Source organism: Natator depressus, chromosome 3 (assembly GCF_965152275.1).
Source record: "Natator depressus isolate rNatDep1 chromosome 3, rNatDep2.hap1, whole genome shotgun sequence".
Classification (NCBI taxonomy): Eukaryota; Metazoa; Chordata; order Testudines; family Cheloniidae; genus Natator; species Natator depressus.
The window spans coordinates 33,321,072-33,333,111 of NC_134236.1; the positions used below are offsets into that span (position 1 = coordinate 33,321,072).

At 42.1% G+C, this 12,040-nt stretch overlaps 1 protein-coding gene across 1 annotated transcript in view; it reads right to left on the minus strand.

Moving 5' to 3' along the window:
- CPSF3 (cleavage and polyadenylation specific factor 3) overlaps positions 1–11,965 on the minus strand; it is a 55,721-nt gene extending 43,756 nt beyond the window's left edge. Inside the window, exons 1-3 of the mRNA XM_074947680.1 lie at positions 11,819–11,965; positions 3,740–3,803; positions 2,941–3,038 (exon numbers count right to left, since the gene is read on the minus strand). Of these exons, the coding sequence (XP_074803781.1) occupies positions 2,941–3,038; positions 3,740–3,803; positions 11,819–11,889 (233 nt within the window). The 5' untranslated portion in view covers positions 11,890–11,965. The remainder of the gene's footprint in view (positions 1–2,940; positions 3,039–3,739; positions 3,804–11,818) is intronic.
- Positions 11,966–12,040: the final 75 nt, after the last annotated feature.

The following is a 12,040-nucleotide window of genomic DNA, read 5'->3' on the forward strand; positions in this document are numbered from 1 at the left end:
AGTAAAGCTAGATCATCCCTGAGAGTCATTTGTCTAACCTGTTCTAAAAAGCCTCCAATAATGGGGATTCCAACAACCTTCCTTGGAAGCCTATTCCAGAATTTAACTACCCATACAGTTAGAATTTTTTCCCTACTATCTAACCTAACTCTCCCTTGATGCAGATTAAACCGGTTACTTTTTGTCCTACCTTCATAGGCATGGAGAACAATTGATCACATTTCTTTCTGTAACAGCACTTAATATATTCGAAGACTATTATCAGATTCCCCCCTCCCGCAGTCTTCTTTTCTCAAGACTACAGATGTCTGTTTTTTCCTCATATCTCAGGTTTGCTAAATTTTTTATCATTTTTGTTGCTCTCCTCTGGACTCTTTCCAGTTTGTCTACATCTTTCCTAAAGTATGATGTCATGAATTGGACACAGTGCTCCAGCTGAGGCCTCACCAGTGCCTAGTACAGCAGGACAATTACCTTCCATCTCTAACATGCAACACTCCTATTAAATATACCCCATGAATATTATTCGTCTTTTTCACACTTGAATCACTCCTGTTAAATTTCTGATCCCCTGTAATCCCCAAGACCCTTTTCAGCAGTACTACTAGCCTAGCCAGTTATTCCTAATTTGGGATTTTGCATTTGATTTTTCTTTCCTAAGTGTAGTACTTTGCACTTGTCTTTATTGAATTTCCATCTTGTTGCTTTCAGACCAATCCTCCATTTTGTCAAGGTCGTTTTCAATTCTAATCCTGCCCTCCAGAGTGCTTGTGACCCCTCCCAGCTTGGTGTCATCTGCAAATTTTATAAGCATACTCTCCAATTCATTATCCAAGTCATGAGATATTGACTAGTACTGGACCCAGGACTGACCCCTGCAGGACCCCATTAGATGCAACATCTCAGTTTGACAGTGAACCATTGATACCTACTCTGAGTAGGATTTCAATCGTCTTTTTTAAATGCCAAACCATTCACTAATTTACCACATTAATGCTATGTTACAAAAAATCAGGAAATTAGGTTTTAATCATCAATGTTAACTGGGCTGAATTATGCATTCTGTATATTCCTAGATTTTAAGATTGATATATTAAAATGGAATAGAGAAAAGTTAACTTTTGCATTTTAACGTCTGCATTTCTTGATGAAATTTTACTATAGAACCTTACAATTACGGGTTTTTTGCATCTAAAGAAAAAGGACTGATAATGGCAGGTAAGAGAATGAATCTCTCTCTCACTCACTCACACACACACACACACACACACACACACACACACACAACGGATGACAGAATAAAGCTAATAGCAGTAGCCCCAAAGTTGGCACATGGGCCACCACAGATTAGACGTGAACCACTAAAATATGTTTTTAGTAGCATACTAGATAACAAATTGGTCACTCCTACTAATGATGCTAATTTTAAAACAGTGGTTTTGAGATAAAGGTGCAACAAGTGCATCTTAATTACATAAAGTATCTGAGTGAATGCCTCTGTAACCCCTGTATCAGCATTTCTCAGACTCTGGTCTGTGGGGCACTGGTGGTCCATGGAGAACTAACTGGTCACACAGGGCTGGCTCTCCTTGTTTCCAGCAGCTAAGTCATATTATCAGCCCAATCCAAGACCCATTTAAGTCAACAGGTGCCTTCTCAACTCCTGATCCAACGCCCATTAAAGACAGCTACAAAATCAATAAATACTTTCCTAATATTTCTTTTCCACATAAACAATTGCTGAAGTTGACATTATGCATCTGATGAAGTGGGCTGTAGCCCACGAAAGCTTATGCTCTAATAAATTTGTTAGTCTCTAAGGTGCCACAAGTACTCCTGTTCTTTTTACAGTGATTTATGTGATCACAAAAGGGAGGGGGGTGTGGCCACGAGGTCACAATGGGCATGGAGGAAGGCTATGACATTAAGAAATAGTTTTGTAGCCTACAGGTATTTGCTAGGTTAGCCACAGGTATAAATTAAGGCAATAAACCAATAAGCCTGCAAGCCTCAAGGCCTGTAAGACAATAATTTAGCTAAACCAATTAAGGCATAAGGCCCAAAAGGCCTTAGCATAAGTAGCTAACCAAGAGTAACCCCAGATCATAAAACATCATAAGATGGAATGCTGTAATGACTAAACTGCTGACAGGTAATCACAAGATGCTAGTTTATACCAGCTTGGAATATTTTTAGTTGGGGACATCAGTAGATGTCTGATCACAAGAATGCCATGCTAACTAATTGACATATGCTAACAAGCTTGATGTAAAAAGATTAATAACCTATGAGAGAAGGGCACCCCAATATCAGTAGGGAGAGGAACTACAAATAAGGAAAAGGGACTGAAACCCCTATTGAACACGCATTAAGCATAGGGGTCTCAAGAGAACATATTATAAAAGCTGTATCCTGGCCTCTGTACCTGGGGAGATGTCAGGATGACAACCACTGACGATGGTGAGGGGAAAGATGAGAAAGATAACTAACACTTCAGGTTGTTTGCAAGAGATGGTGTAAGCCTATGGATGCTCAGCTCATTCTGTATTATCTCTAACTGCTTTGCTGGGTTGAAGTGTTTGTGAAGTTGCTAACTGTATTAATAAAACTATTATAAATATAGTGTGATTTCCTAAGTGAGAGTATTGCAACTGTGCATGTCAAGGCTCCCAACTGAACACTAATTCTGATAATACTGAGCCTGATTTTGGGACAAGAACCAGCCAAATTTCAGACTGCTAATTGGGGAAACTAAATCAGTAATATAATCAATATGCAATCAACAGATTATGCAACAGTTCACACTAAAAAAATATTGGGAACTACTGTCCTTTCATCACACCAATAGTATCTGGATGACATCTGCCCCCACCCTTTCTTAACACTGCTTAGAGCAAGAACTCAAAGCAAGCATTAATTCTTGTTCTAAATGCAACTTACTGACTGATTAAGAGGAGATCAATCTCAGCAGGATCTATCAAGTCAATGTAAGGAAGGGCATCCATTCCTTCTAGGCCAGGGTGAATTCCACAATCAAGCTGAAAAGTGATGAAAAACAATTAAAACTCCTACTAAAAACCTATAAAAAACCACACACAAATTTATGGCACAGTTACAAGTCAGTGGGAAAAATTCATTTTGCTTATTCACAGTTTTTGACACATTGTGATATATTAGACTCCAAGCTAGCCTCTACGGTATCTGTGTAGGTGACTTATCTTCAGTGGAAAACTGAATGCCTTTTGAAAGCATATTTTTCAGACATGAGCCTTTGCATGTGCAATTTTGTACCTACACGAGCCTCCAGCCACACTTTTCCAATAGTAACAGTTGAGAGCATGGGTAAACAGCCTTTCACGTGTGGATTCTATCACCTGAGCACACAGGCATTAATGCTGGAAAAGCAAACAGAGCATCTGTGCATACACACACAACTGTGTGAACAAAGTAAAGGTTAGGCTCGGACACCACTGAAAAGTAGATTGTGAGCATATCACCTACACTTACACATAAATAGATACCTGAATTTTCTCTCAGGATTTATACACATCTTTTGTTACTAAATTAAAATCTCATATAATATCACATCCTCTAGGTAACGTTGCTCTTGGGAACCAGAGACTTTGCCTGTTTAGGGAAAGACAGTCATTGATACCAGACTTTTGTGAGGAACTTGGATTTAACACACAATAGCTTTTTACAACAGATCCTGGTAATTCAGATGTATACAAATAATTACCATTATTTTTCTTCCTTTAAACTCCAGAATAATGCATGATCTTCCTACTTCTTGCCCAGCACCTCTGTGAAAGGAAATCCATGATAAAGTTAGCAAAAACAAAAAACCACCCACCCTATCTAAATACAGTTAACTACAACCCTGTTTTAAGTGCATTTAGATGCCTATTTGCAGAACTCACCATTCTACTGTTTAACAATCCAACTGTAGAATGATAGGCCAATCACTATTTAAACTGAACAGTGACATTTCATTCAATGAAACTGAGATCCTGTCCATGACTAAAGCACAGAAGACATAAATTTGGGAAAGGACTAGTATCTTTTCTCTAGGATGGCAAGTGAATGCTTGTTGCAGACATGGGCTAAAGCAATCTAAATGCTTAAAACAAACTGACCCCTGAAATATTTTGATAACTTGAGGGTGCTTTCTATTTACAATATAACAACTGTTTCCTAGGCTGAATGAACTTAAGGTATCAGATACTATTAGCCCAGCACAGAATTATTTCAGAGTTAACAGGAAATGCCCGCAAGTTATTATACTGATTTTTTTTATTAGACACAAAATTTTCAGTGAAAGGAGAAAAAACACAAAAAGCAAAACCAATTGTCAAACCACCCTAAGGTACATTGTTTTCAAATAATTAAGCTCTTATTGCTTTTCCTTTTACCATCCCTTTTCCTCACTGCCATTCAGTTTCTTCCCTACAGATAAGTAAGGTGCTTGTCCTCAGTAACTGCAATAGGTTTTTATGTTAGGGAAGGAAAGACAGGATTCCCCTAACATAAAAAAGCCAATGAACACTCATATGCATGGCCATTATTATAGAAACACGAGTTTCAGTGATCTGTACGAAAGAAGGGGGGTAAAAATCAGAGGAAGGAGGAAAATGAATCCAGGGATTTAAACCATGTTTTAAAGCCACTCTCCCTTTCAATGGAGTATCAGCCCTCATCTCCTTGCTTTTGGTGTGCTGTTCTTCCCCACACTCCCCCTTCAGCTTCACATGTACAGGGAGATTTTCTGTTTCTGTCAGAAAAGTGAAGAACAGAGGTCATATATTTGTTGATGACAAGCAACTTGAAAATTCTGAATAGGAAGCCAACCCAAAGACAGGAATTACAACAGCCCAAGCAGATTCACGTTTTGCATATTCACAGCAAGGAAAATAACAAAGAACTTGTGCAATTATGCAAATACCAGTACTCTGATTGGCTAATGGTGGTCAGTCAAAGATTTTCATACTGTATGGGGAAGAAATAACCATTCAGTCATTCTACAAATCTCACATCCAAAACAAAATCTTGGCCTTAATATAGAGGTATCTGGCTAAAAATTAGTGATCTGTGATATCCAGGCCATACTAGATGATCTCCTCTGGCCTTAAACTCTATGAAACAACATAGTGCAGTGAACTGCATAATGTGGGGGGAATTAAACATTAAGTATCCACAGCTATATAGCCTCCCTGCATTCTGATGGGCTGAGACATTTCTATTTCAGTATAATTTGTACTAATATATCAGCCCTTGACACAGGCTTACTCTAGTAAAAAGCAATTTAAAATTTTGAAATGCTTGATATTGTGGCGAGAGGTGCCTTTGAAAATTCCATGATAAAGGGCTCTGTGTGTTAGTAATACTTCCCCTTTTCCTGCACAGCTACGATTTTACTTCACTAACGATGTGCAATGCTTTCATCTGTGACAAAAAAGGACTGGGCTGAGAACATCTGTTTTGAAAGCTAACTCATTTCCAAAATATTTTGTTCACCACACTGGTAAACACACATGCTTTAATAATTCATATGCTTTGTTCTGATAAATGAGTAAATATAGTTTGGGTCATTTAGCAGTGACCTAACTTATCTACTCTCAAGTTCATCTTTGCAATTTGGTGGCATAGGTCAAGCCTCCAGAGCATAAAAATTGACAGATGCCAAATAAGAAGAAAGAAACTGATAAAGAAAGATGTTAGCATTAAGCTTCTCAGAGGGTGATGCAACAGAGAGCACAGCTCTTTATGCTCCACTAAATTCAGTACAATCAGGTGATGACAGTACCATGTAGGGGTGGGGGACCTATCCCTCTGCTCCTTCTCTACTGTTACCTCAGCCCCAACTCTCTTGCTACGAAAGGCCATTTAAGTTACGGTATTTTGAAGCTTTCAGCACGCAATGCTAGGAGACAGAATAAAAGTTTTGAATTATTTATCTAACATTTTTTCTGTTTCTTCATTTATTACTAAAGAAACTAAAGTGTCAATATTAATGTAGTCATTACAAAGGGGGAGCCTAAACAAAGTATACACTGGTTTCCTGATGTATCTAAAGTCATCCAGTTACACCACTGTAGAAATCACTTATCCAAAGGCAAGATTAAAGGGATCAGATGTTTATATGGATAACAGGAATACCCAATTTTGGAAGGGAGATCAAACTTCAGACTTCAGGATTTCACCTCTTTCGAAGTGATCAGGGAGAGACCTAAAGTGGGGAGCAGATTATCCCAGCTCTATCTGCTGTACAGTTCTTATGTCTTCCTCTGATTGGCCTGGTACTGGCCACTGTCAGAGACAGGACACTGGACTCTATGAACCTTGGGTCTGTTCCAGTACAGTAATTCTTATGATTCTAGGAGAGCGGTGTCACTGCTTTTCTTTTTTTCAGCTTAGGGTAGGTTAATGTATGTGTACAATGCATTTTGCACAGAATATTTCTTGCATGATTGAGGGAGATTTGCTTTTAACTGCTCAGTAGCCTCACCAGCTGCTTCAAATCCTTTGGTAGTTTCAGAAATTACCAGTCAAAATAATTTTTTTTGTTAAATAAACTCATTACCCCTAGAACTCTATTCCCACATGCCTGGTTTTGGATTCTTCTAAAAAAACTACCTTTTCTTTTTCTCATATGCCCTAGCATAATGTTTGCTGAAAGTCTGAGTTTTACTTCTTTCTTTTACCAATAATTAGCAGCTACCTGTATCTTCTGTCCTCTGAAATAAACAAAGTACCTTTTAATGAGTGTGACAGAACAAAAGGGAGAGGGAAAGTGAAGTCATGTAATGTCTCTTAGCACCCGAGGGTTGTAATGAGAGCTCAGTGTGAATCCTTGGCTCTTTGTTGAAACTCCAAGGGTGCCAACTGTGATTGTGTTTTGTGTGATGTGGATACCTATTCACTGGCAACTGGACTGAAATCACCAAACCTATTTCACACAGGCCAAGAAACAGCCATCAGTTGGTAGCAGCTTTTGTTAAAGTTAAAAAGTTTGCAAACAAATGTAAACAGGACACATTTACAGTCCTTTCAACCAGTTCACTTCCATTTAGGTCTTGTCTACACCAGTGGCTCTCAACCTTTCCAGACTACAGTACCCCATTCAGGAGTCTGATTTGTCCTACATACCCCCATGTTTCACCTCACTTAAAAACTACCTGCTTACAAAATCAGACATAAAAATACAAAAGTGTCACTGCACACTATTACTGAAAAATTGTTTACGTTCCCACTTTTTCCATATAATTATAAAATAAATCAATTGGAATACAAATATTGTACTTATATTTCAGTGTATAGTATATAGAGCAGTATAAACAAGTCATTGTCTGTTTGTATGAAATTTTAGTTTATATTGACTTTGCTACTGTTTTTTATGTAGCCTGTTGTAAAACTAGGCAAATATCTAGATGAGTTGATGTACCAATTAAAAGACCTCTGACCCCGGGTTGAGAACCCCTGATCTACACTGCAGAGTTTTGTCAACGCAAGTTCCGCCGACATACAGCCACTGCTGTAATTAAACCACTGTTGCATGTCCACACTATGCTCATTGTGTTGGTGGAGTGCATCCACAGTAGCAGCTCTTGCATCGACAGAAAACAGAGCACTGTGGGTAGCTATTCCACAGTGCACTGTGCAACTGGGAAGGTTTGCAGTGCCTCATGGAGGCAGGTACAGCATCACATGATAAGGGGTTTCGCAATCCAATCGTTCCATGGGTATCCTAGTAGATTGCTAGCTGCTTTTCAACTGCTCTGGTAACCTGCAACCCAGCCATCTCTGTCAGAAAGTACGGATCCTTCATTATGAACACAAGGCTATAAGAGGAGCCCAATGGGGGTGCTATTTGGCTGAGGGATGCTTTGAAGGAGCATATTAACACTGAGCTACAGTAGTGTGTGTTGCTGTAGAGTATTGTTTGTTTGCACCATGCTATGAACCTTGTAATGATTGCTGTGTGTGCCTGAAAAGTAACACATTTTAAATCACTTATTAAAGTCGCACTTGGTAATATGACCAAAATGACATTGCTGAACACTAACACAAGCCCACAGAAGGTCGGGGCGGGGGGAAGAGTGTGAGAGAGCAACAGACAGTCAGACAGACTGTGTGTTAGGGGACTGTGTCAGAGAGTGCGTGGGGAGGAGTGTGTATATGTGAGAGAGACAGATTGTGTTGGGGAGAGTGAGTGTCTGCACGCTGACTCTAAGGCTATGTCAACACTACGCACCTTTTAGTGACACAGCCGTGCTGCTACAGCTGTGCCGCTAAAAGGCATGCAGTGTAGCCGCTGTTTGTTGGCAGGAGAGAGCTCTCCCACCGACAAAAAACTTCCACCCCCAAGGAGCGGCGGTAGCTTTGTCGGCAGTAGAGCTCTCCTGCGACAAAACACTGTTCACATCAGCGCTTTTCATTGGCAAAACTTTTGTCGTTCAGGGGTGTGGTTTTTTTACACCTCTGAATGACAAAAGTTTTGTCATTCAAGTTCCAGTGTAGACAAAGCCCAAGTTCAGACAGCAGCCAGAAGCAACCAGTCCTGAGGCAGAAGCTGGTGCACAGACAGCTGGCATCCCCGTCTCCCCACCCCGGAGGAGAACAGTACACTGGTGGGGGGAGAGGGACACCCCAACATCAGCCCGCTCCTCCCTCCCTGACTCTGCACAGCACGGCAGTCTTTCCCCCGTTGCCCCCTGCCTGCTGCTCTGGTTCTAGTCCTGGGGAGAGCAGGATTCTGCATTAATATTTTGATTCTGTGACTCCCTCAGAGTTCTCCCACAGCCCTCTCTCCCCACAGAGGAAGGAGATCCACCCCCACCCCTATAGTCCAAGCAGGAATGTGTTTGCTGTGGGAAGCCAGCATGCTCAGCTGGGCAGTAGCTATGTGAGCTCTCCATGCTGAGGAATTTCAAAACTTCCTAGGTGAGCTCTCCATGCTGAGGAATTTCAAAACTTCCTAGGGCTTTGAAAGGGATGGGGCACATGCGTGTGCAGCTGGATGCAGGACAGCGAAGTTCAAAACAGTGAGCACAGCGGTCACGGTGAGCATTGTGGGATATCTCCTGGAGGCCACTTAGGGCGACATAACAAATGCAGTGTCTACACTAATGCTCTGTTGCGCTAACTTTGCAGCAAAAAGCACTACACCTTTCATCGAGGTGGTTTTATTTTGTTGACAAAGCAGGAGAGTTTTGTCAGCAGGAGGAGCATTATAGTGTATACACCTCCACGGTTTTGTCGACAAAAACTGCCTTTTGTCAACAAAACTTTGTAGTGTAAAAAAGGCCTTAGAGTATACACAGTTGGTGTTCAACTGCATGGCTCAAAGCAAAATGTACAAAGCATAAAGAAAGAAAGCTTTGTTTTATAAAAGTTTAAAAAAATACCTCACAAAGGGCTATATCAAATCTAATCCATATTTGAATCTTATTACAAATCCATCGCACAGACCTATTAAACTTAAGTGGACAAGAATCTCACCAAGCTGATATTGCAGCCTTTTCCTTTAGCTATATCACTTCTATTTTTATTCTCATATTTAATTTTATAACATATTGAAAACATTTTATTAGCATAATAAAAAATATTATACTGACTAAATTATATGCAGGGGATGTCTTCTAAGTCTAAGCAACCAGTGCAAAACACTTAGGACTCCTTGCCACCAGTTTAAAATCCTGACACTATGCACACAAGTCTTTTATCTGAAACAGAAAGGATCCAATGTGAGGAAGACAATGGCACCTGAAGGTGCAAGAGTCTCCAAGGAAGCACTCAGGATCAGCCCCAAAAGTGAATCCCATACAAGTTCACAGACTCAGACCATAAGGCCAGAAGGGACCATCATGATCAGAAGTTAGTGTGTGGGCTTTTTACAGGAGACCTTAAAAACAGTGGTGCTGTCTCCTCTACATGGACTTTAAAAAGAGTCATGGATTCTTTAAACTTGTGTCTGATACAACAGTCTTACCTCAATCTCTCTTTTCCCCAGCCCCCAACCGCTGGACAGCATGCTATTTGCGTAGCTGCTGCGCTCACACACCAGTGATGGTTAAGGCTATGTTTTAGTCATGAGTATTTTTAGTCAAAGTCATAGACAGCTCTCTACCCAGCTCTTAGCTCCACGTGCTGCCTCTGCTCCACCCCAAGCCCCAGTTCTGCAGCTCCCATTGGCTGGGAACTGCAGCCAATGGGAGCTGTGGGGGTGGTGCCTGCAGGCAGAAGCAGCACGCAGAGCTAGGAAGGGATTCCTATCCCCCTTCCAGGGAGCTCCCCCCAGATAAGCACCACCCCACACCCCAATCCCCAGCCCTGAGACCCCCCCCCCCACACACACCCAAACTCCTGCTGCTGGGGGGTGGGGTGACCCAAGACTGCCCCAGCAGCAGCTAGTGTGACAAGCCCAGGGGCTGCCTGAGCTGCTCAGGCAGCTCCTGGGCCAGCCGCACCAGGCTGCTGCAGAAGTCACGGAGGTCACAGAATCTGTGACTTCCGTGACAAACACGGAGCCTTAGCGATGGTTACATTTCAGTGGATCTGTGGAGTGAAACACCTGGGAGTCTAGATTATGAAGGAGACACTGTGACACTGACAAACCAGGTGCCAGCTCATGCCAGAGCCCCAAGCCAATTCATTTGTGTATTAATATAGCTCAGAGTGATTTTGTTAAAGAATGTACTTGGTGTTTAAACTTCATAAAAACTAATGGAATGTTATGTGCGTTGTTTTCATTTAGCTGTATCATGCTATAAAGTAGTAGCAATCATTTACAGTGTGTATACCCCTGTAACTAAATAACCCATCAAACGAGAAAGAAGCCTTGTGGAACACAAATGAAGAATTTTATCAGAAAAGTGTTAATTTCAAAGCAAGTGGTCATTGTGTGTGATGACTGGAGCTTAAAGACTCAAAACGCATTCCTTACTCTCTGTGATCAAAGGAAAAGCCCATGGGGGTAGTGACCTTGTCAGCTTGTTTTCTGTGAGAAGAAGCTTTAAGTATGTATTCAAGGAAAGAACCTATATCTCTGGACTGTTTGGACTCTTCCAGGGAAGTATACCAGACTCAAACCAGAGATCCCCAGAGACAATATGGGAACCCTGAAAATACTTTTGGTAAACTGGCAGTTTATTACATCACTACCACCATTTGGAATTACAAACTGTGACTCATCTGTTAATATATTTTACCTATTTTAACCTCTTAATAACTCTCATTTCCTTTTCTTAACTAATAAACCTTTAGTTAGTTCACTATAGAATGGGCTACCAACCTAGTCCTTTGTGTAAGGTCTAGGATACTAAGTGATCTGGAGGAAGTGACTGGTCTCTTGGGACTGGAAGCAACCGAAATGTGATGTGATGTTTGGCGTAAGTAACCATTTTCTCACTAAGTCCAATTTGTCTGGGTGGCAAGATAGACTGGAGAGTTTAAGGGGAATGTCTGTGATGCTACTACGGTAAGACTGGTAGAGTGATCCAGGAGTTCACGTTTGTCACTGGCTTGGAGAAAACTAATTGGAGAACACACCACCAATGGGGGCGGGGGGGAGGGGGAGAGGAAGGGGTCTGCCCCCTTTTCTGACAGTCACTCCACACAGAGTGACAGACACATTAACGTGACACTAATGCGGTGCCACAAACTGAAGGCCTGCGACACCATGTTGGTGCAGGTTATGTGTGAAAGGACTTCAGTGCCCCAGCTTCCCACTGGCCCCCAAGCGCCCCAGCTCCCTCCTGCCGCTGCCGCTCCCCCGCCGGCCCCCCAGCCCCCTGCTGCTCCGCCGCCCGCCGTCACTCACAGGGGCCGGATGAGCAGCTGGTCGCTCTCCTCGGCCGGGATCATGGCCTCGGCTTTTCTCTTCGCCGACATCCCGGAAAGGGAGGAGCGAGCGCAGCGATGCCGAACAACTGGCGACTCGGGGGCTCCCTCGCCCCCCCCCACCCAGCCTCGACTTCCGGTCCTCCAGCAAACACCTTCCTCCCTCGGCTTCCGGGGAGCCGGGCCGCGCACGCTGCCTGTC